A 24573-nucleotide genomic window follows, 5' to 3' on the forward strand; every position below is an offset into this window, starting at 1 on the left:
CACTGAGCTGCTGGCACAGAGATCACACTGGACTCTCTGGCAGTGGCAGCAGTTCCTTTTCCGGGACAGGAGGCCAGGAGTGCATTGGGAGCTAACATCGCCCACCCCAATGACGTAATCATTCATGTGCAGGCAGCGTTCTGTAATGAATACTGCGTGCACTTGGGAGTTAAAGGGCCGGCAGCTGGCAGGATACCACTGCCGCCCGAGCATTGCGGACTCTGGGGACCTGCCCGTGGGCCCCATGAAAAGTTACCGCGGGCCGGAGCTTCCGCACCACTGTTTTAAAGGGCCGCTGGCCCACTTTGTATTACAGAGCCGCCAGCCAACCAGGCATCTGCCCAACTGGGCAGATTAGTAATCTGGGCCTGGCATCTTAAACTTTTGGTTAAGATATTACATGCATGACAGGTTAAGGGTATGGTTAACTTTGCCAGACAGTACTAATGAGCAATTAGTAATGCAGTTTGTTCTTTGGTTCTATGATGTAACCTTGTTGTGTTGTATAGTTTTCAATAAATTGAGTTTAAAAAAACAAAATTCTTTCATACCAGTGTAAAGACTGAACATTTTCCGATATTTTGGCACAATACATCAGAGCTTTGTCATAAATGATTAATGACTTCATAGAACCTCTATAAAGGAGGACCAATCAAATCAAATTTGAAATAAAAACGAAACACTGTAAAGTGGCCAGTATCCAAGTAAAAGGGTGCCAATCAGATTTCCTGGACACCTTCAGCTTCACCACATACTAGCCATACCGAATCTATCCCCTCGTCTAGAAGACCACTGAAAATGTTATATTATGGGTGGTAGTCTCAAAGTAGTTTCACTATATCTCAGGTACAAATATTTCTAAAAGTATAAAATTTGGGATCTGGATCGGACATACACTTGCGTTCCTGAAAGATCTTGTATATTAAAAAGTATACTGAAGTACATGAGAAGGTGCCATCCAGATTTCCATTACAATAACCACATTACTGCACACATCGCTGCTTAATTACAAGTGCCTTTAATTCCCAACAGGCTGTGTACATTTCAGGGTACATGGTTGATCCAGTGACCAAATCAAATTGTAAAACATACTAGAAAAAAGGTCATTTTACCCCTCTTATGCGTTGCTCTGCATTGCAGATACCTGCAACACGAGTGGTCACATGAAAAGGGGGACAATCATTCGAAGCACACGATTGCAGCAGGGGCTGCGGCCTTTGTCACAGTCACTTCGGCCCCCACGCTGTGCATATCTTTTATATATACTTTATTTATATAATTGGATATGTCCACCTGGGGAAATAATACTGTCTTCAGAGGGTGAACACCCACACTAACCCCTCCATGTAATAGTGGTTTTAGAATCCAGTGGGAGACGAGGAGGGAGGCTTCCCGCCATAGCAATCGTTTGTCCTTTCCACCTACAGAGCAGACCGATTCCAAGTTGCAGACAAGTAGTCTCACTAGCTGTCCTCCTCTCTCAGGGCAGACGGTAGGAACTTATATTGCTGTTGACGGATTTGGGCCAGTTTCTTTCGCGCTTCTTCCAGCTCTCTCTCCTTTTTTAGCATTTCCTCTTGAGCGGCTATGATCTACAAGGAAAACATCCATACTCAATATCAGGCTTCGTTCACAATAAGGTACATCTAAACTTTGCTGTTTACATTTATTCTTTCTGCTGACGCATAATTCAAAAATATCCTTAGATCTCCATTCACCAGGCAGAGACCAAAATAGCCTCCAGCAGGCAAGTACACTGCTCAAAAAATAAAGGGAACTCTTAAACAACACAATGTAATTCCAAGTCAATCACACTTCTGTGAAATCAACTTGTCCAGTTATGAAGCAACACTGATTGCGAATATATCCGGCTGTTGTGCAAATGAAACAGACAACAGGTAGAGAAGATAGGCAATAAGCAAGATAACCCCTATAAAGGAGTGGTTCTGCAGGGGTTTTCCAAAGACCATTTCTTTGCTCTCATCCTCTTTGGGCTGTTTTAGTCACTTTTGCATTTTGCCATTGCTCTCACTCCTAGAGGTACTGTACAGTACAGCAGCATGAGGCGTTGTCTACAACCCACAGAAGTTGTTCAGGTAGTGCAGCTCATTCAGGATGGCACATCAGTGTCAGCTGTGGCAAGAACGGTAGCTGTGACCTGTCAGCACAGTGTTCAGAGAATGGAGCAGATACCAGGAAACAGGCCAGTACACCATAAAATGTGGAAGGTGCCATAGGAGGGCAACCACCCGGATACCTCCTCCTTCGTGCAAAAAGGAACAGGAAGAGCAGCGCCAGAGAACAGCAAAATGACCTCCAGCAGGCCCACTAACATCCATGTGTCTTCTCAAAACTGTCAGAATAGACTCCATGACAGTGGTATAAGGGCCCAACATCCACAAGTGGGTGTTGTGCTTACAAGCAGACATCGTGCAGGGCGATTGGCATATGCCAGGGAACACCAAGATTGGCAACTTCGACATTGGCAACCTTTGCTCTTCAAGGATGAGAGCAGTTCAAAATGAGTACGACAGACACGACAGAGTTTGGAGATGCTGTGGAGAATGTTCTGCTGCTTGCAACATCCTCCAGGATGACCAGTTTGGTAGTGGCTCAGTAATGGTGTGGGAAGGCATTTCTTTGGCATGCCGCACAGCCCTCCATGTGCTAGCCATAGGTTCTCTGACTGCCATTAGGTACCGAGATGAGATCCTCAGACCCACTGTGAGACCATAATGCAGGTGCAGTGGGCCCTGGGTTCCTTCTGATGCATAACAATGCTAGGCCTCATGTGGCTGAAGTGTGTCAGCAGTTTCTGCATGATGAAGGCATTGCTGGTCTGCCAGTTCCCCAGACCTGAATCAAATAGAGGTTATCTAGGACATCATGTCTCGTTGTAGCTATTAACGTTACTTTGCACCACATACTGTCCACAAGTTGACCGATGCTTTAATCCAGGTTTGGGAGGAGATCCCTTAGGAGGACATCTGCTGCCTCATCAGTAGCATGCCCTGGCATTGTAGGGAGGTCATATAAGCATGTGGAGGCTACACACACACAAACTACTAAGCATATTTTCCTTGTATTGAGGCATTTCCACTCAAGTTGGATCAGCCTGGAATTTGATTTTCCACTTTGATTTTGAGTATCATTCCAAATCCAGACCTCTATGGGATATTAAATTTGATTTACATTGATCATTTTCATGTTTTATTGTTCTCAACGCATTCCACTATGTAATGAATAAAGAATTTCAACTGGAATATTTCATTCAGTGATATCTAGCATGTGGTATTGTAGGGTTCCCTTTATTTTCTTGAGCAGTATATTTGTTAGTAAATCTTTTCTTTTACTGTATGGTTTAGCAGATCAAACGGCTCTTTACATACAGGTGCATCTCACAAAATTAGAATATCATCAAAAGGTTAATTTCAGTTCTTCAATACAAAAAGTGAAACTCATATTAGAGTCATTACTAACAGAGTGATTTATTTCAAGTGTATTTCTGTCATTGTTGACAATTATGACTTACAGCCAATGAAAACCCAAAAGTCATCATCTCAGTAAATTAGAATACTTTATAACACCAGCTTGAAAAATGATTTTAAAATCCGACATGTTGGCCTACTAAAATGAATATTTAATAAATGCACTCAATACTTGAACGGGGCTCTTTTGGCATCAATTAATGCATCAATGCAGTGTGGTATGGAGGCGATCAGCCTGTGGCATTGCTGAGGTATTATGGAAGCCCAGGTTGCTTTGATAGCAGCCTTCAGCTCATCTGCATTGTTGGGTTCTGGTGTCTCATCTTCCTCTTTATACCCCACTAGAAGAGCCCGGCGCTGCCCGCGCATAGTAACAAACTGTGGTTAGTTATAACAAATTATAATTATCCTCCATCCCATAGTCCCGTGCCCATATACCCATCATACATATCCACCATCCCATAGGCCCGTGCTCATATACCCATCAGACATATCCCCATCCCATAGTCCCATGCCCATATACCCATATCCCTATTATAATTGCCAGACCTGAATTAACAAGCATTTCTCACCTATTGTGTCCCCCCATTTCCTTGTAGATTGTAAGCTTGCGAGCAGGGACCTCACTCCTAATGTCACTGTTTGAATTGTCTTAACTTGTATTGAATTTATTGTCTGTACATGTCCCCGCTTAATTGTAAAGTGCTGCGGAATATGTTGGCGCTATATAAATAAAAATTATTATTATTATTATACCCATCATACATATTCTCCATCCCATAGTCCCATGCCCATATACCCATCATACATATTTGCCATCCTATAGTCGAGTGCCCATATACCCATCATACATCCTTCATCTCATAGTCCCATGCCCATATACCCATCATACATATCCTCCATCCCATAGTCCCGTGCCCATATACCCATCATACATATCCGCCATCCCATAGCCCCATGCCCATATACCCGTCATACATATCCTCCATCCCATAGTCCAGTGCCCATATACCCATCACACATCCTCCATCCCATAGCCCCGTGCCCATAAACATATCCGCCGTCCCGTGCCCATATACCCATCATACATATTCACCATCCCATAGGCCCGTGCCCATATACAGATCATACATATCCTCCATCCCATAGTCGAGTGCCCATATACCCATCACACATCCTCCACCCATAGGCCCGTGCCCATATACCCATCATATATATCCTCCATCCCATAGTCGAGTGCCCGTATACCCATCACACATCCTCCATCCCATAGTCCCATGCCCATATACCCATCACACATCCTCCATCCCATAGTCCCATGCCCATATACCCATCATACATACCCGCCATCCCATAGTCCCATCATACATATCCGCCATCCCATAGTCCCGTGCCCATATACCCGTCATACATATCCTCCATCCCATAGTCCAGTGCCCATATACCCATCACACATCCTCCATCCCATAGTCCCGTGCCCATATACCCGTCGTACATATCCTCCATCCCATAGTCCAGTGCCCATATACCCATCATACATATCCTCCATCCCATGGTCAACCATTATGACATCATAATGAGCGGCGGGGCTTGCAACCTATGATGACATCAGCGTCGCCATGGCAACCATTATGACATCATAATGAGGGGCGGGGCTTGATATGCACACACTGTTTCCCCATTATGTAGACAGGGGCATTATGACATCATAATGAGGGGCGGGGCTTGACACGCACACACTTTTTCCCCATTATGTAGATGGGGGCAAAATTGTTTGGTGAATTGTAACGCGCGGGATTAAAATTTCGCCTCACAACATAGCTTAGGACGCTCTAGAGGTCCAGACGTGTGACAGTGCCAAATTTTGTGGCTGTAGGTGCGACAGTGCGGATGCCTATCCCGAACATACACACATACATACACACTTTGAGCTTTATATATTAGATAGATTCTCTCTGGGGTTAAGGTCAGGTGAGTTTGCTGACTAATACAGCACAGTGATACTGTTATTTTTAAACCAGATATTGGTACTTTTGGCAGTGTGGACAGGTGCCAAGTCCTGCTGGAGAATTAAATTACCATCTCCAAAAAGCTTGTCGGCAGAGGGAAGGAAGCATGAAGTGCTCTAAACTTTCCTGGTAGACGGCTGCACTGACTTTGGTCTTCATAAAACACTATGGACCTACACCAGCAGATGACATGTCTCCCCAAACCATCACGGATTGTGGAAACGTCACACTAAACCTCAAGCAGCTTGGATTGTAACATAGTAACATAGTTATTAAGGTTGAAGGGAGACTTTAAGTCCATCTAGTTCAACCCATATCCTATCCTAACTTGCCCTAACATGTTGATCCAGAAGGAGGCAAAAAAACCCCATGTGGCAAACAGTAAGCTTCACATTGGGGAAAAAAATTCCTTCCCGACTCCACATACGGCAATCAGACTAGCTCCCTGGATCAACGCAATATTAAGGAAACTAGAGTATATACCCTGTAATATTATACTTTTCAAGAAAGGCATCCAGTCCCTTCTTAAATTTTAGTAGGGAATCACTCATTACAACATCATATGGCAGAGAGTTCCATAGTCTCGCTGCTCTTACAGTAAAGAATCCACGTCTGTGAGTATGCTTAAACCTTCTTTCCTCCAGACGTAAAGGATGCCCCCTTGTCCCCGTCACAGGTCTAAGAGTAAAAAGATCATTAGAAAGCTCTTGGTATTGTCCCCGCATATATTTATACATTGTAATAAGATCACCCCTAAGCCTTCGATTTTCCAAACTAAATAACCCCAAATGTAATAACCTGTCATGGTATTGCAGACCCCCTAGTTCCCTAATAACCTTGGTCGCTCTTCTCTGCACCCGCTCCAGTTCAGCTATGTCTTTCTTATACACCGGAGACCAGAACTGTACACAGTATTCTAAGTGTGGTCGCACTAGTGACTTATATAGAGGTAAAATTATGTTCTCCTCATGAGCATCTATGCCTCTTTTAATGCATCCCATTATTTTATTTGCCTTTGCAGCAGCTGGCCGCTAAATGTGAGTTTGTCGTCCACCCATACACCCAGGTCTTTTTCAGTGACTGTTTTGCCCAGTGTTTTACAATTAAGCACATAATTATACATCTTGTTCGGTCTATCCAAGTGCATGACCTTACATTTATCCCCATTAAAGCTCATTTGCCATTTATCAGCCCAAGCTTCTAGTTTACATAAATCCTCCTGTAATATAAAATTGTCCTCCTCTGTATTGATTACCCTGCAGAGTTTAGTGTCATCTGCAAATATTGAAATTCTACTCTCTATACCCCCTACAAGGTCATTAATAAATATGTTAAAAAGAAGCGGGCCCAAAACTGACCCCTGTGGTACCCCACTGCTAACCGTGACCCAGTCCGAGTCTGCTCCATTAATAACCACCCTTTGTTTCCTATCCCTGAGCCAGCTCTTAACCCACCTACACATTTTCCCCTATCCCCATTGTTCTCATTTTATGTATCAACCTTTTGTGTGGCACCGTATCAAAAGCTTTTGAAAAGTCCATGTACACCACGTCCACTGCATTCCCTTGGTCCAGTCCGGAACTTACCTCTTCATAAAAGCTTATCAGATTAGTCTGACAGGAACGGTCCCTTGTAAACCCATGTTGATATTGGGTCATGAGGTTATTCTTCTCCAGATACTCCAGTATAGTATCTCTTAGGAAACCCTCCAGGCTCTTACCCACAGTTGAGGTTAAACTTACTGGCCTATAATTTCCAAGTTCAGTTTTTGTCCCCTTTTTGAATATTGGCACCACATTTGCTATACGCCAGTCTTGTGGTACAGACCCTGTTATTATGGAATCTTTAAAGATTAAAAATAATGGTCTATCTATGACTGTACTTAATTCCTGCAGTACTCGGGGGTGTATCCCATCCGGGCCCGGGGATTTGTCAATTTTAGTGATTTTTAGACGCCGCCGTACTTCCTGCTGGGTTAGGCAGGTTACATTTAATGGAGAATTTTTATCCCTGATCATGTTATCCGTCATGGGATTTTCTTGTGTAAATACTGTTGAAAAAAAGTCATTTAGCATATTGGCTTTTTCCTCATTCTCCTCCACCATTTCACCCAGACTATTTTTAAGGGGGCCAACACTATCATTTTTTAGTTTCTTACTATTTATGTAGTTAAAGAATATTTTGGGATTATTTTTACTTTCTCTGGCAATGAGTCTCTCTGTCTCAATCTTAGCTGTCTTGATTTGCTTTTTACAGAATTTATTTAATCTTCTGTATTTAGTTAATGTCTCATCACTACCTACGTGCTTTAATTCTCTAAATGCTTTATGTTTGTCCCTTATTGTGCCCCTTACAGCTCTATTTAGCCATAGTGGTTTCTTCCTATTCCTCGCATGTTTATTCCCATACGGTATATATTGTGCACAGCTCCTATTCAGGATGCTAATAAACGTCTCCCATTTTCTTTGTGCATTTTTATGTCTCAGGATATCGTCCCAGTTAATTGCACCAAGATCATCTCTCATCCGTTGGAAATTTGCTTTCCTTAAGTTTAGTGTCCTTGTAACCCCTCTACTACACATCTTATTAAAGGATACATGAAAACTTATTGATTTGTGATCACTATTACCCAAGTGACCCCCAACCCTTACATTTGATATGCGGTCTGGCCTGTTGGTTAATATTAGGTCTAGCAGTGCCCCCCCTCTTGTTGGGTCCTGAACCAGTTGTGAAAGGTAATTGTCTCTCATAGTAGTCAAAAACCCATTACCTTTGCTGGAACTGCAGATTTCGGTTCCCCAATGTATTTCAGGGTAGTTGAAGTCCCCCATAATAATGACTTCTCCTTGAGTCGCAGCTTCATCTATTTGCTTTATGAGGATATTCTCTGTTGCTTCCATTATTTTTGGAGACTTATAACAAACCCCTATCAGTAATTTATTATTTTTCCCCCCTCCCCTTATCTCTACCCACAGGGACTCTACATTTTCATTAGATTCATATATATTATCACGAAGGATGGGTTTTAAGGATGATTTTACATATAAACACACACCTCCCCCTCGCTTATTTGTACGGTCATTTCTGAACAGACTATAGCCCTGTAAATTAACCGCCCAGTCATGGCCCTCGTCCAGCCATGTCTCAGATATCCCCACCATGTCATAATTATGTTCCAACAACATTAACTCCAATTCCTCCATCTTGTTGGCGAGGCTTCTGGCATTAGTATACATGCACTTTATGTATCTCTCTGTACCTCTATTCTTTCTTAAATTATTAACTGTTCTAACCCCACCCCCCGTGCCACCCCCACCTTCATTATTTGTGCCCAGGTCTCTAACTGCACTGTTTTCCCCTCCTATAAAAGGAATACCCTCCCCCCCGTCCCTAGTTTAAACACTCCTCCAACCTTCTAGCCATTTTCTCCCCCAGCACAGCTGCACCCTCCCCATTGAGGTGCAACCCGTCCCTAGAGTAGAACCTATAGCCAACTGAGAAGTCGGCCCAGTTCTGCAGGAACCCAAACCCCTCCTTCCTACACCAATTCCTGAGCCACTTATTAACCTCCCTAATCTCCCATTGCCTCTCTGGCGTGGCACGTGGTACAGGAAGTATTTCCGAAAATACCACCTTGGAGGTCCTTGCTTTAAGCTTACAGCCTAATTCCCTGAAATCATCTTTAAGGACCTTCCACCTACCTCTAACTTTGTCATTTGTGCCAATGTGCACCATGACCGCTGGATCCTCACCAGCCCCTCCCAGTAATCTGTCAACCCGATCAGCGATGTGTCGGACTCGAGCGCCAGGTAGGCAGCACACCGTTCGACGATCCCTGTCTTTGTGACAGATTGCCCTATCTGTTCCCCTAATAATTGAGTCTCCCACTACCAGAACCTGTCTAGCCTGCCCTGCTCTCCTATTCCCCCCTTACTGGAGCAGACACTCCTCCGGCTTTCAGAGGACATGCCTTGCTGCAGCGGTGCTACTCCTGCACTAACACTCCCCTCATCTGCCAACTTAGGCTGGTTTCACATTAGCGCATTTTCAGCGCGCGCACGGCCGGGGGTAGCTCCGCCCCCGAGCCGGCTCTCTGCCCGGCGTGCCCGCCCCTTGCTTGTAGCGCCGCCTACTAGCGGACAGCGGCGCCTGCGATCGGCGCACCCTATCTTTAGCATAGGGTGCGCAGATCGTGCGCAGGCCGTGCGCTAGTTGCGCTTTGACCTGTGCTGCGCACTTTTGACGGTGCGCCGTGCGCGCCAAAATCAAACTTTTCGGATTTTGGCGCGCACGGCGCACCGTCAAAAGTGCGCAGCGCAGGTCAAAGCGCAACTAGCGCACGGCCTGCGCACGATCTGCGCACCCTATGCTAAAGATAGGGTGCGCCGATCGCAGGCGCCGCTGTCCGCTAGTAGGCGGCGCTACAAGCAAGGGGCGGGCACGCCGGGCAGAGAGCCGGCTCGGGGGCGGAGCTACCCCCGGCCGTGCGCGCGCTGAAAATGCGCTAATGTGAAACCGGCCTTAGCAAACTTATTGGGGTGTGCCAGATCAGGACTAGCCTCCCTGGTGCTCTTCCCTCTACCCCGCCTTCTAACTGTCACCCAGCTAGCTGCTTCACTGTCCTGCAGCTCCAACCTAGCATCCCCCCCCTCATCTATCCCAGTGAGCGTCTGCTCAGTGAGCAGAAGACTCCTTTCCATATTGTCTATGGATCTCAGTGTTGCCAGCGGCACATTTAGATCCAGTATCTGGGCTTCCAAATGCACAACGTGCTCACATCTTGCACAGCAGTATGCACCCTCGACCGGCTGTTCAAGGATTTCATACATGCGGCAAGACGTGCACTGGATGGCATTGGCAATAGTGGAGCACATCCTAATGGGGATTGCACCAGACAATAAGATAAGCAGAAATAAATTTAAAAAAAAAAAAAAAAGTATTAATTTAATATAACAGCAAATTCAGTAAGACCTCCCTTGGAAACTCCCTGAATCCAAAGTCACTGAATCTCAAGTCACACACTTACCACAGTTCGCACTTATACTCAGGTCACACTCAGCTCGTTCACACTCGCTCAGACAGAAGATTTAAAAGAGTTTTTTTTTTTTCACCTTTCACCAGCACACCACCTTGCTGCTCAATGCACTTCCAAAAGGAGTTGAGCCCCAACCAGCTGCCCCTTATAAACCCTTAATTACTGTATGAACTCCCACCCTTAATTAACCCCTTGTGAATATAGTTACACCTCAAGATTTAAATGCAATATAGCTAACCCTTAAAAACAGATAGTAAAATAAGAGATTAACCCTGTAGAGAGAAAAAATAGGTTAAACAAGCCCCCCAAAAATTGAACAGGTAGAAAGCATCCATTTTAAGTTTATGCTTAGAACATACAACACTGCCCTTCACCTCTCCAAACAAACCTATTTCAACACCCTCATCATCTCACTGTCCAATAACCCGAAACGTCTCTTTGACACTTTTCATTCTCTACTCAATCCAAGAGTACAGGCCCCAACCACTGAGCTCCGAGCTGACAATCTGGCCAATTACTTCAAAGAAAAAATTGACCAGATCCGACAGGAAATTGTCTCCAAATCCCCTCATACCATGCACTGTCCTCCCTCCCCCACTGCATCTAACTCACTCTCTGATTTTGAACCAGTCACAGAAGAAGAAGTAAGCAGGCTCCTTGCATCTTCTCGCCCAACTACTTGCACCAGTGACCCATTTCCGTCACATCTCCTCCAGTCCCTTTCCCCTGCTGTCACCCCTCACCTAACTAAAATATTTAACCTCTCTCTCTCTTCTGGTATTTTTCCCTCCTCATTTAAGCATGCCATCATACATCCACTACTTAAAAAACCATCCCTCGACCAAAATTGTGCCGCTAACTATAGACCTGTCTCTAATCTTCCCTTCATCTCTAAACTCCTGGAACGCCTGGTCCACTCCCGTCTTATCCGCTATCTCTCAGAAAACTCTGTTCTCGACCCTCTCCAATCCGGTTTCCGCTCTTTACACTCCACTGAAACTGCCCTCACTAAAGTCTCTAATGATCTGCTAACAGCTAAATCAAATGGTCATTACTCCATGCTAATTCTCTTGGATCTCTCTGCAGCATTCGACACTGTGGATCATCAGCTCCTCCTCACTATGCTCCGTTCCATTGGCCTCAAGGACACCGTTCTCTCCTGGTTCTCCTCCTATCTCTCCGACCGCTCCTTTACTGTTTCTTTTGCCGGTTCCTCCTCCTCTCACCTTCCTCTTACTGTTGGGGTTCCTCAAGGATCGGTTCTAGGCCCCCTCCTCTTCTCCTTGTACACTGCCCCTATTGGTCAAACAATCAGTAGATTTGGTTTCCAGTACCATCTCTATGCTGATGACACCCAATTATACGCTTCTTCTCCTGACATCACGCCAGCCTTTCTAGAAAACACTGGCGATTGTCTAAACGCTGTGTCTAATATCATGTCCTCACTATATCTGAAACTGAACCTATCAAAGACTGAACTCCTTGTGTTTCCTCCCGCTACTAATGTACCTACACCCGACATTGCCATTTCCGTCTGTGGTTCCACTATTACTCCCCAGCAACATGCCCGCTGTCTTGGGGTCATACTTGATTCCGAGCTTTCCTTTGCCCCCCACATTCGATCACTGGCTCGCTCTTGTCATCTGCACCTCAAAAACATTTCTAGAATTCGACCTTTTCTTACTTTTGACTCTGCAAAAACTCTTACTGTTTCTCTTATTCATTCTCGTCTCGACTATTGTAACTCTCTTCTAATCGGTCTCCCTCTTACAAAACTCTCCCCTCTCCAATCTGTCTTGAATGCTGCAGCCAGGATCATATTCCTCACCAATCGTTACACCGATGCCTCTACCTTGTGCCAGTCATTACACTGGCTACCCATCCACTCCAGAATTCAGTATAAACTTATTACCCTCACCCACAAAGCCCTCCATGGCTCAGCACCACCCTACATCTCCTCCCTTGTTTCAGTATACCACCCTACCCGCGCCCTCCGTTCTGCTGATGACCTGAGGTTAGTATCCTCAATAGTCAGAACCTCCCACTCCCGTCTCCAAGACTTTACACGTGCCGCGCCAATTCTTTGGAATGCACTTCCCAGGTCAATACGATTAGTCCCCAGTCCCCACAATTTTAAGCGTGTCCTGAAAACGCATTTATTCAGACTGGCCTATCGCCTCAACACATTAACCTAACCTATCCCTGTGTGGCAGAGCCAAAAATTTTACCATAACCAGGTTCCCAGCATCATGTTCCCACATGCTTTATGCATCCATTAGCCCTCTGTGTCTGTACTGTTACACACTTAACATTATGGCTGGTCCATACAATCAGGGCAACTGTTACCACCCACCTTTCGTGTCTACCTCTTTCCTCATAGACTGTAAGCTTGCGAGCAGGGCCCTCACTCCTCTTGGTATTTGTTATAATCTACTGTATGTGATTATTGTTATGCTGTAATGTCTATTGTCTGTACAAATCCCCTCTGAAATGTAAAGTGCTGCGGAATATGTCGGCGCTATAAAAATAAAAATTTATTATTATTATTATTAAAGCACTCAGCAACCTACAATTCAGCAACTCACACAGGTATTTGTTATAGGTTTTCCAAATACCTCTTCACTGAATCTCAAGTCACACACTTACCACAGTTCGCACTTACGCTCAGGTCACAGTCAGCTCGTTCACACTCGCTCAGACAGAAGATTTAAAAGAGTTTTTTTTTTTTTTTTTTCCCCTTTCACCAGCACACCACCTTGCTGCTCAATGCACTTCCAAAAGGAGTTGAGCCCCAACCAGCTGCCCCTTATAAACCCTTAATTACTGTATGAACTCCCACCCTTAATTAACCCCTTGTGAATATAGTTACACCTCAAGATTTAAATGCAATATAGCTAACCCTTAAAAACAGATAGTAAAATAAGAGATTAACCCTGTAGAGAGAAAAAATAGGCTAAACAAGCCCCCCAAAAATTGAACAGGTAGAAAGCACTCAGCAACCTACAATTCAGCAACTCACACAGGTATTTGTTATAGGTTTTCCAAATAGGTTTCCAAATAGGTTTGTGACCTCTCCGCTCTTCATCCTGATACTGGGACCTTGATTTCCAAGGTCTAGTGTGAAGTATCCACAATCAATGACTGTTTCGAGATGTCATCTGCTGGTATAGGTCCACTGTGTTTTATAAAGACCAAATTCAGCGTAGCCGTCTACCAGGAAATTTTAGAGCACTTCATGCTCACCGTAACATAGGAGCCTCTTGGCTATAGTCACTGAAAAAGTATTACGTGTCAAAGGGATAGTCACATAAAAAAGTGCTAGCCCCTATCCGCAGATTTGAGTCCAACTTTATGATCTCTTTGGATCTGACCAGTTGGACCTCCAGAGATCCAAACATCAAGCCACTAAAGCCCCGAGAGAAAGGCTCTACAGGTCTTATCTTGGGCAGCACGGTGGCTCAGTGGTTAGCCAAGGACAACAATCCCACCAAGGACAACATCTGCAAGGAGTTTGTATGTTCTCCCCGTGTTTGCGTGGGTTTCCTCCCACACTCAAAAGACATACTGATAGAGAATTTAGATTGTGAGCCCCATCAGGGACAGTGATGAAAATATGTGCAAACTGTAAAGCGCTGCGGAATATGTTAGCGCTATATAAAAATAAAGATTATTATCTTGAGTCACGTGGAGGTTCGCTTGCTCAGTCTCTGCTTCATTTATTGTCAAAGGAACTACCATAAACAGTACAGTACAAGTTCAGCACTTTACTCGTTGTATATGGGATCTCTGGGGGTAAAGTAGAGGTCAATCATTAACACCTCCATCACCACGTTGTTGAGATCACTGGGGTCCCAGTCTAAGGAGTTCCAGAAATCAGCAAGTTACCCAATATTCCATGAATTGGGGATCATTATTTTTGGAGCAATAACCTTTTACGAATTGTGCTGAAGATTGTATAATTAGAAATCATTTCTTAGAGCACAGGTTTTAATCATAAATCATGACTATATCCTAATACCAAATCAGTTTGTGGAATTAAAAGCTGAACCACAATTTTCCCCAAATTGTAAGTAAGGAAAAGACAATATGAAGCCATTTGGCTAGTGTACAATTATTCTACAAATCTCACTTATTTCCAGCAGCAGAGAGGTGTCATGATTAGGAGATGACGTGCTTACATCCTTATTACAGACCTACAAGGTACATCCATTGCACACAGAAATAGTCTCGCTTTTACCGACCTGTGCAATTCCACCTACAAACTTTGTCTTCACAACAACATCATCATCCTCTGCTTTACTGAAGGCAGCTTTCTGGGCTGCTCTGACCAGGTTATCGGATGCTCGCTTCACAGCATTGCCAGCAGCCTGCAGAGAAGGTCAGGTGTGGAAAGACAGAATATGAAGTGGGGAGATGGAGAATTAACAAACACAGCAGATAAGAAGTGGAGAGCAGGTTAGAAAAAGAAAAAAAGAACAATATTTAGCCAATTAAACAGAACCAAAAATCAAAATCATGAAATGAATGGGCTTCCCCAATTCCATTGTGAGCTTTGCTGTTTTCTTCTCATATACACGTATTCATGTATTTGCTAAAGCATTGACAACCTAATTATATCCATAGTATTATATCTAGTATTCATAGATAGATCCATGTTCTGTGTGACAGTCAAGCCTAATCCAATGTAGATTTAAGCAAGCTACCTGGAGTCTTCTCATGGCCTCCGAGTCTTGGTCAGCTTTCACCTTGCAGGCGACCAGAAGTTGGGCAGTGGATGCTGCTACTTGCTTGGCAGAGGAGATCAGTTTCTCCTCACTGGCGTGGCCTTGTACTGAGGCGTTAGCCGATTCACACAAGTTGCTTGTTGCCGCGGCCACCATCCTGGCCTAGAAGAATTCAACAGTGGCCAAATGACCAGTTGCCTGCAGTTTTTGACACACTGCAGGCTGTATAAGAACCTGTGCAATGTTAGTTGGGCTACAGATTTTGCGGGCTACAGATAGCCAGTTTAATAAGTTATTGATGTTTAGTATCACAAAGCTTACAATCTAAATTGGAAGTTGGTTGTCAAGGACAGGAGGATTAGCTACTGCCCTTGATGTAGCTTTTTTTTTTGTAAAGCATGGTGGCTTTCTTGGTTAGCTATGATGCTTGATGCCTCGTTAGAAGAACCTAGTTTTCATGGTTTGCAATTGCAGAGATTTGGATTAGTGGGAAATGTAATATTCAGATGATACAGGTAAGTAGAAATGGGAATTAACAAATCAATGGCAGCTTATGTGGTAGCTGTGTTAGTGTAAGGATTTACGGACGTTACTTTCTTGGAGCAAGCATTGAGTAATATGGAGGTTAAAAGCAATACTCACTGCAGAGATTAGTCCCTGGGACCACTGACCATCATCCGCTGCATTAGCAGCGATTGCGCCAACCTGCAACACAAAGTGCGAAATAAATGTTCTTAATTAATCAGGATGCATCACAAAATGACTGATAGACACTGAGAACTACTAACAGCCTGCACATTCTCTGTAAATCAAATACCAGGAGTGAAATTATTTTATACTGCCGATGAAACCGCAAAGAATTGAAGAAAATGTGTTCTGGGTTGTTCCATTACATGTAGGAGAAAAGCCCCATTCACGTGATATTAGATGAGTGCGTTGCACAGCTAAGATGGCCATTATTTGGTTGACATTACTAGATCATTGCAATCTAGCACCATATATCCCATCCTGCTCGACATTCTCCTCCTGTAATCACCGCCTCTCCCTTTGCTGAGTATTCCAATACAACTCCACAAGTCTTTCATCTAAAGGTAGCATTTCACTTTAGTGCCAACTCTAAACAGCTTTCCGCAGTCGCAGCCAGAGAGGGATTTCCCTGGTATTCGGGTGAGACTGGTCATGTAACCCATCCACTGGACACCATCCAGGAGAAGATAAAGCTGTGGGTTACCAAATACTAAGGAGGGATTAACCCACTTCAGACTCAGGAGTTCTAATGACAAGGTCAGGAGGGGAAGCCATTTCTGCACCTTATCAAATCGCATACAGTCATTCTACTCCTGCCAAGCTCCACTGATGATGTTATATTGGCAAAGTGACACGACGTGTACATCAACAAATACTACTTGGCGTGGACGTGTGGAAGGAGACAGATCAAACAATGATCACGTTCTTGACATTGATCCTACTATATAATGTGTAGTAGCGCTGCTTGATGGTTGGCAATATAACATAGGTTGTCCTAACTTTTCATACAGCTCCTTCTATTCCTAATACACAAAACTATTTTACTAAATAAAGCCTAGGATCCGAATCTGTTCCCTTACAGCGATAAGACAGTTATATATTGGTTATATTCTTGGAAGAAGGAAGGATCCAAGTGATCTAACTTTCAGGTTACCAATGCCAACCAAACTGTAAAGCATAAGAAAATACTACTAGGAGGCCGCCATTTAAGATGGCTAACAATGGACAATGGTACTATCAAATGCAGCTTAAAATATGCACAAAAATACACAGCAAAATCGCAAGGTGTGAACATAGCCAACACTCATTTCTGTACACTTAAACCAAATGTTATGTTGTTCTATTTACAACTTAACATAGAATAAGCAAAAACCGATCACTGCAGATATAAGACCAATATACTCACTGTTAAATACTGTCCGGTGAAAGGAGGCACCAATGCATGCATAGGGTGCCAACCTCCGCGGTCAGGCAGGGAAAAGGCTCCCGGCAGGGGATATTTTATTACAGGTCCCTTTCTATATTTTCTGTCTATTTGATTCCCATTGATTCCCTCTCTACCGTTTGATTGCGACTTCCCATCTTACTGTATTTGTATTATGCACTTTATTGTATGATCCCACGAGGGTTGTCTATTTAAATTTTTTTTTTTACTTCTTATTTCTATATGGGGTATTTTTTAATGTATACCAATAAAGATTGATACTTTTAATTTTCTGACATACAATCAATAGTTTACACCATACTATTATATTATCAAAAATGTGCCCACTTTTCACCTAGTGACATGCTTTCTTTAAGGTTAGCTTCTACTAGTGAGCAACTTTTGCCCAAAATTATGCAGAAGTAAAAACATCCCTTTTGGTCCACTTGGATTTGCAGATAAAAATGCTGATATTCAGCTGCATATCCCCAAAAAGCACCCAAAAGCTATCTGACAATCATTAGGAAAAAGCAAAGATGTCTGTAATGTGTCCAAGTACATGGCTAAAGATCAGAAAGACTACCATACGAAGATTCAACGTTCTCACACAGATCTGATGAAAGCAATCACAGCAGTAAACTGCAAAAAAAAATACATGACAGCCCTAGTCAAAGTAAGTGGATACTTGATATGTATGAAAGCCAATGTTAATTAACAAGTGCAAAAATGATGCACAGTAACCCAATAAAATCAGACTTTTGCATTGGTTTGCTACTTTCCATTTCGTGGACATATCTAATGACCATGGTACATGAAAACAAGACTTTACTCCTTTCTGACTAGTTGTCACATTACCATCACCCCTCTTACCTTGCCCTGTGCCACCAACTCTCTCTGGGCAGCGGAGGCAGACTTCACCAGGGCACTTGTGGCAGCTGCAATTGACTTTGCTGCTTCTAGGATTTGTTCCTCAAAGTCGAGGGTCTCATCTGCCTGCTAAAATACAAAAGAGGAGGGATTACAAGGAGGATAAGAAAATGGCAAATAAAATGGCAATGAAAAAAAAGGTGAACATACTGCGGTAGCTCTCTAGAACCCAGCGCAGCCCTGGAGCACACGCAGGACACTGTAGCAATATGTTTGATATATAGTTGAATGAATTAACAACCTAATATATCAAACATATCAGACAGAGGCTGCAGGAGAGGGTTCTTGGACCGATTCCACTGACAGAAGGGGGCTTGGATGGGATGTGGCTCTCCGTCAGGAAAATCCTCTAATTCGGAGTTAATTTACAACAGACACTGTTGTGGTTAATCCACACATTTGTTAGTAAAACGGAGCCCTACTGTCTATGTAAATAGACAGCTGAAAAGGCCTCAGCCGTCCTGAGTATAACAAGTGTGATGTATCGCCCGAAACACGGAGAAGAAACTTCACAAAAGGTACAGATGAGATGGCAGCGGTTGTACGGATGTTTGGTTCACATAGGCATCAATTACCACTTACTCTAGGCTTTGCTCGTGGTTTGAGCTGTTCCAACTTTTTAGCTGCTGCCTCAATAGAAGCGGCAGCCCCAAGCAGTTCTGTCTCCGCAATGACTGTGGGATCTTCAGGATCAACCCATTCTGAACCTGGAATCACAATAAGATGGGGAAAGTGATAGGGGACACTAGTCTATATAGTGAGACACAGGAAAAAAGGGGATACATTAAACATCAGGCATTGATGGTCCATAAGAGAGGGAGAAAAAAAAAGACCCGTTGAGAAGACACTGCAGAAAATACATAGAACTGCTACTCCTTGTCTGTTTTCCTAAACAAAATCTTACAGGGCATTGTCTGGCTTAAAGGGAATCTGTCACCTGAATTGCAGGCCTATGTAAATGGCCTGGGTCCGGTCCGATGGGCGGTGTTTCTTCTTTTTTCTCCACCCCATTCGTGGCCCCCGTCCGTGCTCTTCTCCGGTATTCTCCATCTTTCGCGCACGCGCAGTATGCTTTGCCCAACTGCAGGCAAAGCCGAAAATCATTACTGTGCATGCACCGGTACACTATGTCCCGGAACACAGAGAAATACTTCCAGGACATAGTGTACCAGCGCATGCGCAGTAATGATTTTCGGCTTTGCTTGCAGTTGGGCAAAGTATACTGCGAGAAGCAGGATTGCTTTGCGCACGCACGAACGATAGAGAAGAATACCGAAGAAAATCGCGGACGGGTGCCACGAATGGGGTGGAGAAAAAAGAAACACCGCCCATCGGACCGGACCCAGGCCATTTCTCTTTTGTTTCATTGGGGGACACAGGAACCGTGGGTGTGTGCTGCTGTCACCAAGAGGTTGACACTATACATGAAAAAAGTTAACTCCGCCTCTGCAGTATACACCCCTCCGACCGGTTGTAGAACAATCAGTTTTGCTTAGTGTCAGCAGGAGGTGGACAGAGGTCTCTCGCAGACCCATGCCTACCTCAATATGCGTCATTCCTTTTCAGGTAACCAAGGAGGGATACAGAGTAGATATGCTACATCTATATTCCCACACCGGGATTATGAGTACGGCGTGTACTGCCACCCCTTATCCTCATGAATCCCGCGGGCAGGATCCCATAACACAGGACTCGTGTTCAGGTGGCAGCTCCTGGTCCTGACCTTCGTCTACCATCACTCGCCCACCAGAGCCTAATGATCGAGAGAGACGCCCTGCAGAAAAGGTTTGGGACAGCAATCTTTTCATGCAGGTAAACCGACCCCTGTTGAACTGGAGGTAAGAGGCTGCAGCATTGTATGATCTGCTCACCAGCTGCTCTGGCTGAATGTGACCGCTCTAATCAGCACTCGGGCTTGCAGCCCATGGCTCTATACTTAGTTTAAGAGCCAACACTTACTTTCAAGCACGCGGTACAGCGCGGTTCCAGCCTCCTCTCGTGGCAGCGTTATTGCCCTGGGCTCCAGCAGGAGCCCAGCACGGCCGACGCCAGATTCCGGCTCCCGCAAGGCTCCGCCCCCCGGCTTTCTCTTCCTGTACCAGCGCCATCTTGGTGCTCCAGGAGGCCAGAGCAGGGCCCTGCATACCACTTCCAGGCGGGGATTTCATAAGGCTTCTAGGCAGCGGCAGGGCTGTTCACCTCGCTCTCTCTCTCATCAGCCTTCGGGCGGCAGCTGCAGTGGGGACACAGGTCGTGGGTATGTGAGTACTGCACTACAGGTTGCTCCCTCACTCCGCTCTCTACCCCCGACGGTCAGCACCAGGTAAAGCCTGTCAGTATGCCCAAGGGAGAGCAGTCCCGCTCCTCCTCATCCGCTTAAGTGACCTTGGTGAAATATTTTGTCTTTACCAAATGCAATGTCAGGCTTCCTTCAGGTCAGTCCTCGCCACTCTGCTCAGATTGCAGCAGACCTACAGTGTCACCTACGCTAGAGAGCAGGTGCAGCTCCCCCGCTTTGCCTGTCAGAGCTCCCACATTACCCCTGGAGCAGGAGGAAGCCACCTTGCCTACCACCCAGGGGCCATCCATCGCCACGGGACACAGAGTGTCCAGGATGGGCCTCTTCCTTATCCAAGTCCATGGCCGACCTTACCAAGGTATCACAGACCTTGGTGATGGTGCTTAACAGATTGCCACTTCAGACTCCAATGGACACAGGAGCACCAAAGGAGCCTCCTTTTGGGCCTTCTAGAGGCCGTAAAAGGTTTAGACAGGACCACCAACCCAGGTCCCCTTCTCACCGCCAGAATTCCTCTGGCCGTCTGCCTCCTCCCAGTCCTCATCCCCGGAATCAGGCAAAGCATTATCAGAGACACACCTAGGGGAGGGTTCTGAGTACAGGCCAGAACAGACCCAGGTCAAGGATATGGTTCAGGGCCTCATTGCCACAGTCAATGAGACTTAACAGTGGGGACACCACATCAAAACCTAATGATCAGGTTTTTTCATTTAAGCGTCATAAGTCCCCCTCTAGGGTCTTCGCCTCCCACAAGGATTTTGAGGAAGTGTTGGCCAGAGAAAGGGAAAACCCAAACAGGCGGTTTCTGAGAGGGAATCGGTTTAGGATTCTATATCCCTTCCCTCCAGATCTCACCGCCAACTGGACCGCCTCCCCTTCGGTGGACCCACCAGTGTCCAGACTCGCTACCAATACAGTCCTCCCACTCGCCAGTGGGGCAGCCCTAAAAGATCCCAATGATAGGAGGATAGAATCCTAGGCAAAAATCCACCTTTGAGGCAGCAGCCGCTACATTGTGTCCAGCCTTCGCCTCAGCCTGGGTAGCTAAGTCTGTTACAGAATGGGCCAAACAGATTAGACAGGGCATACTGGCCGGGGCACCACCAGTGGAACTGGCGGTGTTCGCAGATCAAATCTCTCATGCCGGGAGGTATATGGTATCAGCAGCCCTGGATGCTGCTTCTTGCGCAGCTCAAGCATCCAGTAACATGGTAGCCGTCAGACGGACAGTCTGGCTAAAGGCTTGGCTGGCTGATTTGCCCTCAAAGAAATCACTGACCAATCTGCCGTTTCAGAGCACCCGGCTCTTTGGGTCAATGTTAGATCAAATCATTAAGGATGCAACGGGGGGTACAAGCTCACTTCTCCCTCAGGCCAACCCTCGTCGATATGTTTTCAAACATAGGGCTCAGCCCTTTCGCCGTACACCAGCGACAGGCACTTATGCTCAGGACCCGCAGAGGTTACAAGCACCGAGAGATAGGAGGAAGGTTTCATTTCGGGCCACCCCGTCATGGCATTCCCGCAGTTCCAACAGCAGAGCGACCAGGTCATGGCCGGGCAGAGCCACTTCAGACTGACGCCAGCAGGGAGTCCAACTCCCTTCCCAGTACCTCTCTCAGACTAGGAGGCCACCTTCTCTTCAGAGATGTCTGGCAGAATTCAGTAAAGGATATCTGGGTAAAGGAGGCAGTATCAACAGGATGCAAGATAGACTTCAACGCGCTTCCGCGAGATCGCTTCTTTCTAGCCACCAAAAGATGCTGCTATGGCTCTAGGTTTTTTTTGCAGCAATCTACTCTCCTCTCAAAGCAGGAGTAATCGTCCCCGTTCCCGAGCAGGAACGTTTTACTGGCTTCTACTCAAACCCGTTTGGGATACCAAAAAGGATGGCTCACTTCGTCCCATACTAGACCTCAAAAGGCTAAACAGATGGGTCCGCTTACGCCATTTCAGGATGGAATCCATTCGGTCGGTAATTACGTCTATGGAGGATCAGGAATTCCTATGTTCCATAGATATCCGGGACGCCTACCTACACGTCCCCATTTTTCAGGAACATCAGAGGTTTCTGTGTTTTGCTGTCCAAAAGCAGCATTTCCAGTTGGTGGCCCTGCCATTTGGGCTGGCAACAGCCCCCAGAATTCTTACAAAGATTATGGCAGCGATGGTGGTTAGATTAAGGGTCAGAGGCATAATATTGGTACCATATCTCGACGATATTCTCGTCAAGGCGCCCTCCTTCACTCAGGCCGAGGAAAATCTAGCGGTAGTTTTAAACACGCTGTCCCGGTTTGGTTGAATCATAAACAGGGAGAAATCCCACCTAACGCCAACACAACGCCTAGAATTCTTAGGATTGGTAATCGACACCTGACGCTCAAGGGCCTTTCTCCCAGAAAGAAAGTGGATTACCCTCCAGCAGGGAATTCGCTCTGTTGAAATTCCGGCTTCTATCCTTTCGCGCTGCCATGAGAGTCCTGGGAATAATGGTGTCAGCTTCAGAGACGATACCCTTTGCCCTGTTTCGTTCCAGGATACTGCAGAGGAACATCCTCCTTCAGTGGGACAGGTCCATCTCTTCGCTGGATCGCCCCTTCCTCCCTTCCATTCAGACCAGGGAGTCCCTCAAGTGGTGGCTGACATCCCCCCTTGTTCATCTGGGACAGCCTTTTCCCCCTGTCCACTGGCAGGTAGTAACTACAGATGCCAGTCTCCTGGGCTGGGGTGTGGTATTCCGCCACCTGACTGTCCAGGGACGATGGTCGAGGCAAGAATCCTCACTATCAATCAACATTCTAGAACTGAGGGCGGTCTTTCTAGCACTTCTACATTGGGAAAGATACCTCAACAACCAGCCAGTCCGGATTCAAATGGACAACGCCACGGCGGTGGCATACACCAATCACCAAGGGGGAACCAGAAGTCCCCGGGCACTGGCCGAGGTATCCAGAATCTTCAACAGGGCAGAATCCACAATTGCGGCAATTTCGGCAGTTTACATTCCCGGCACAGACAACACGGCCGCCGACTTCCTCAGTCGGGAGGGGCTCGCGGCAGAGGAATGGTCCTTACACCAGGAAGTGTTCCGTCAGATATGCCAGCTATCGATTCCAATCATCAGAATGTTTACGGTGCCACTCTCCAGACGCAGATTTTATTCATATGGTATGGCAGTGTCCCACTGTCCTGCACTACTGGAGAGAGGTGACATCATTACTATCATCCCTAGTACAAGCCCTGGTCCCTCTAGAGCCACTGGTCTGCTTGTTTGGGGTATGGGATGAGGAGATCTGGGATCGATATAATGGGGTCTTCCTGCGTGAGACGTTATTTATGGCACGGAAGGTACTGGCATTACGGTGGATGGGAACTTTGTCCCCCTCCCTTAGAATTTGAATTGAAGGTGAATTCGATTGTTCCACACGAGCGCACGTTCTACCAAAGGGGATGCCCGGGTAAATTTGAAAAGATTTGGGGGAGGTGAAACTTTTCATCTTACTCTGCAAGGTTGAGACATCACATACGAGATAGTATGCTGTAGGATACTAGGCTGCGAAATAGTAGATATAGGTTGATGTAGTGGTAGTCTAAAGGGCCTGTCACACTAAGATATCGCTAGCAATATCGCTATAACTAGTGACGTTACAGCGATATTGCTAGCGACATCGCTGTGTCTGATACTTACCTCCGACCGGCTCCCCCGCTGGTTATCGCTGATCGCGCGAGAACGTCCTGGACCATTTCTCGTCGTCTGCTTCCTGCGGCGCTTCCTGCTGTGACGACGAGCGACGCATGGAGCCGGGCGGGAGGACGCAGGATCGCCTGGTGTGACAGGTAAGTAGCGACCCCCGTCCCCAGCGATGTCGCTGGTGAGATCTGCCTGGGTGGCAGCTCACTAGCGACCACTTAGCGATGTACCAGCGATCCTGACTGCGCCATATCGCTGGTACATCGCTAAGTGTGACAGTACCTTTAGTTTAGGAATTTCTGATTAGATTTCCTTATCTGAATAATATGTTAAAAGCTTATAGGATTTGTTCATTATACATTTTTTGTGATATATAGCCAACTGTCCTTTGCGCATACTGGGAAGGTTATGTACAATGCTACCTTGTTTTTTAAAAAATCTTGGCTCTA

At 45.6% G+C, this 24573-nt stretch overlaps 1 protein-coding gene across 2 annotated transcripts in view; it reads right to left on the reverse strand.

Moving 5' to 3' along the window:
- Nucleotides 1-1002: 1002 nt before the first annotated feature.
- The window catches only part of TLN2 (talin 2), a 320242-nt gene continuing 296671 nt past the window's right edge, over nucleotides 1003-24573 (reverse strand). For both annotated transcript variants that reach the window (XM_073579419.1, XM_073579418.1), the window contains 6 exons: nucleotides 18717-18841; nucleotides 18078-18203; nucleotides 15899-15961; nucleotides 15236-15418; nucleotides 14774-14899; nucleotides 1003-1592 (listed from right to left, as the gene is read on the reverse strand). In XM_073579419.1, the coding sequence (XP_073435520.1) occupies nucleotides 1464-1592; nucleotides 14774-14899; nucleotides 15236-15418; nucleotides 15899-15961; nucleotides 18078-18203; nucleotides 18717-18841 (752 nt within the window). In that variant the 3' untranslated portion in view covers nucleotides 1003-1463. The remainder of the gene's footprint in view (nucleotides 1593-14773; nucleotides 14900-15235; nucleotides 15419-15898; nucleotides 15962-18077; nucleotides 18204-18716; nucleotides 18842-24573) is intronic.

This window comes from Dendrobates tinctorius, unplaced genomic scaffold (assembly GCF_039654945.1).
Source record: "Dendrobates tinctorius isolate UK_male_01 unplaced genomic scaffold, ASM3965494v1 ptg000062l, whole genome shotgun sequence".
NCBI classification, from domain to species: domain Eukaryota; kingdom Metazoa; phylum Chordata; class Amphibia; order Anura; family Dendrobatidae; genus Dendrobates; species Dendrobates tinctorius.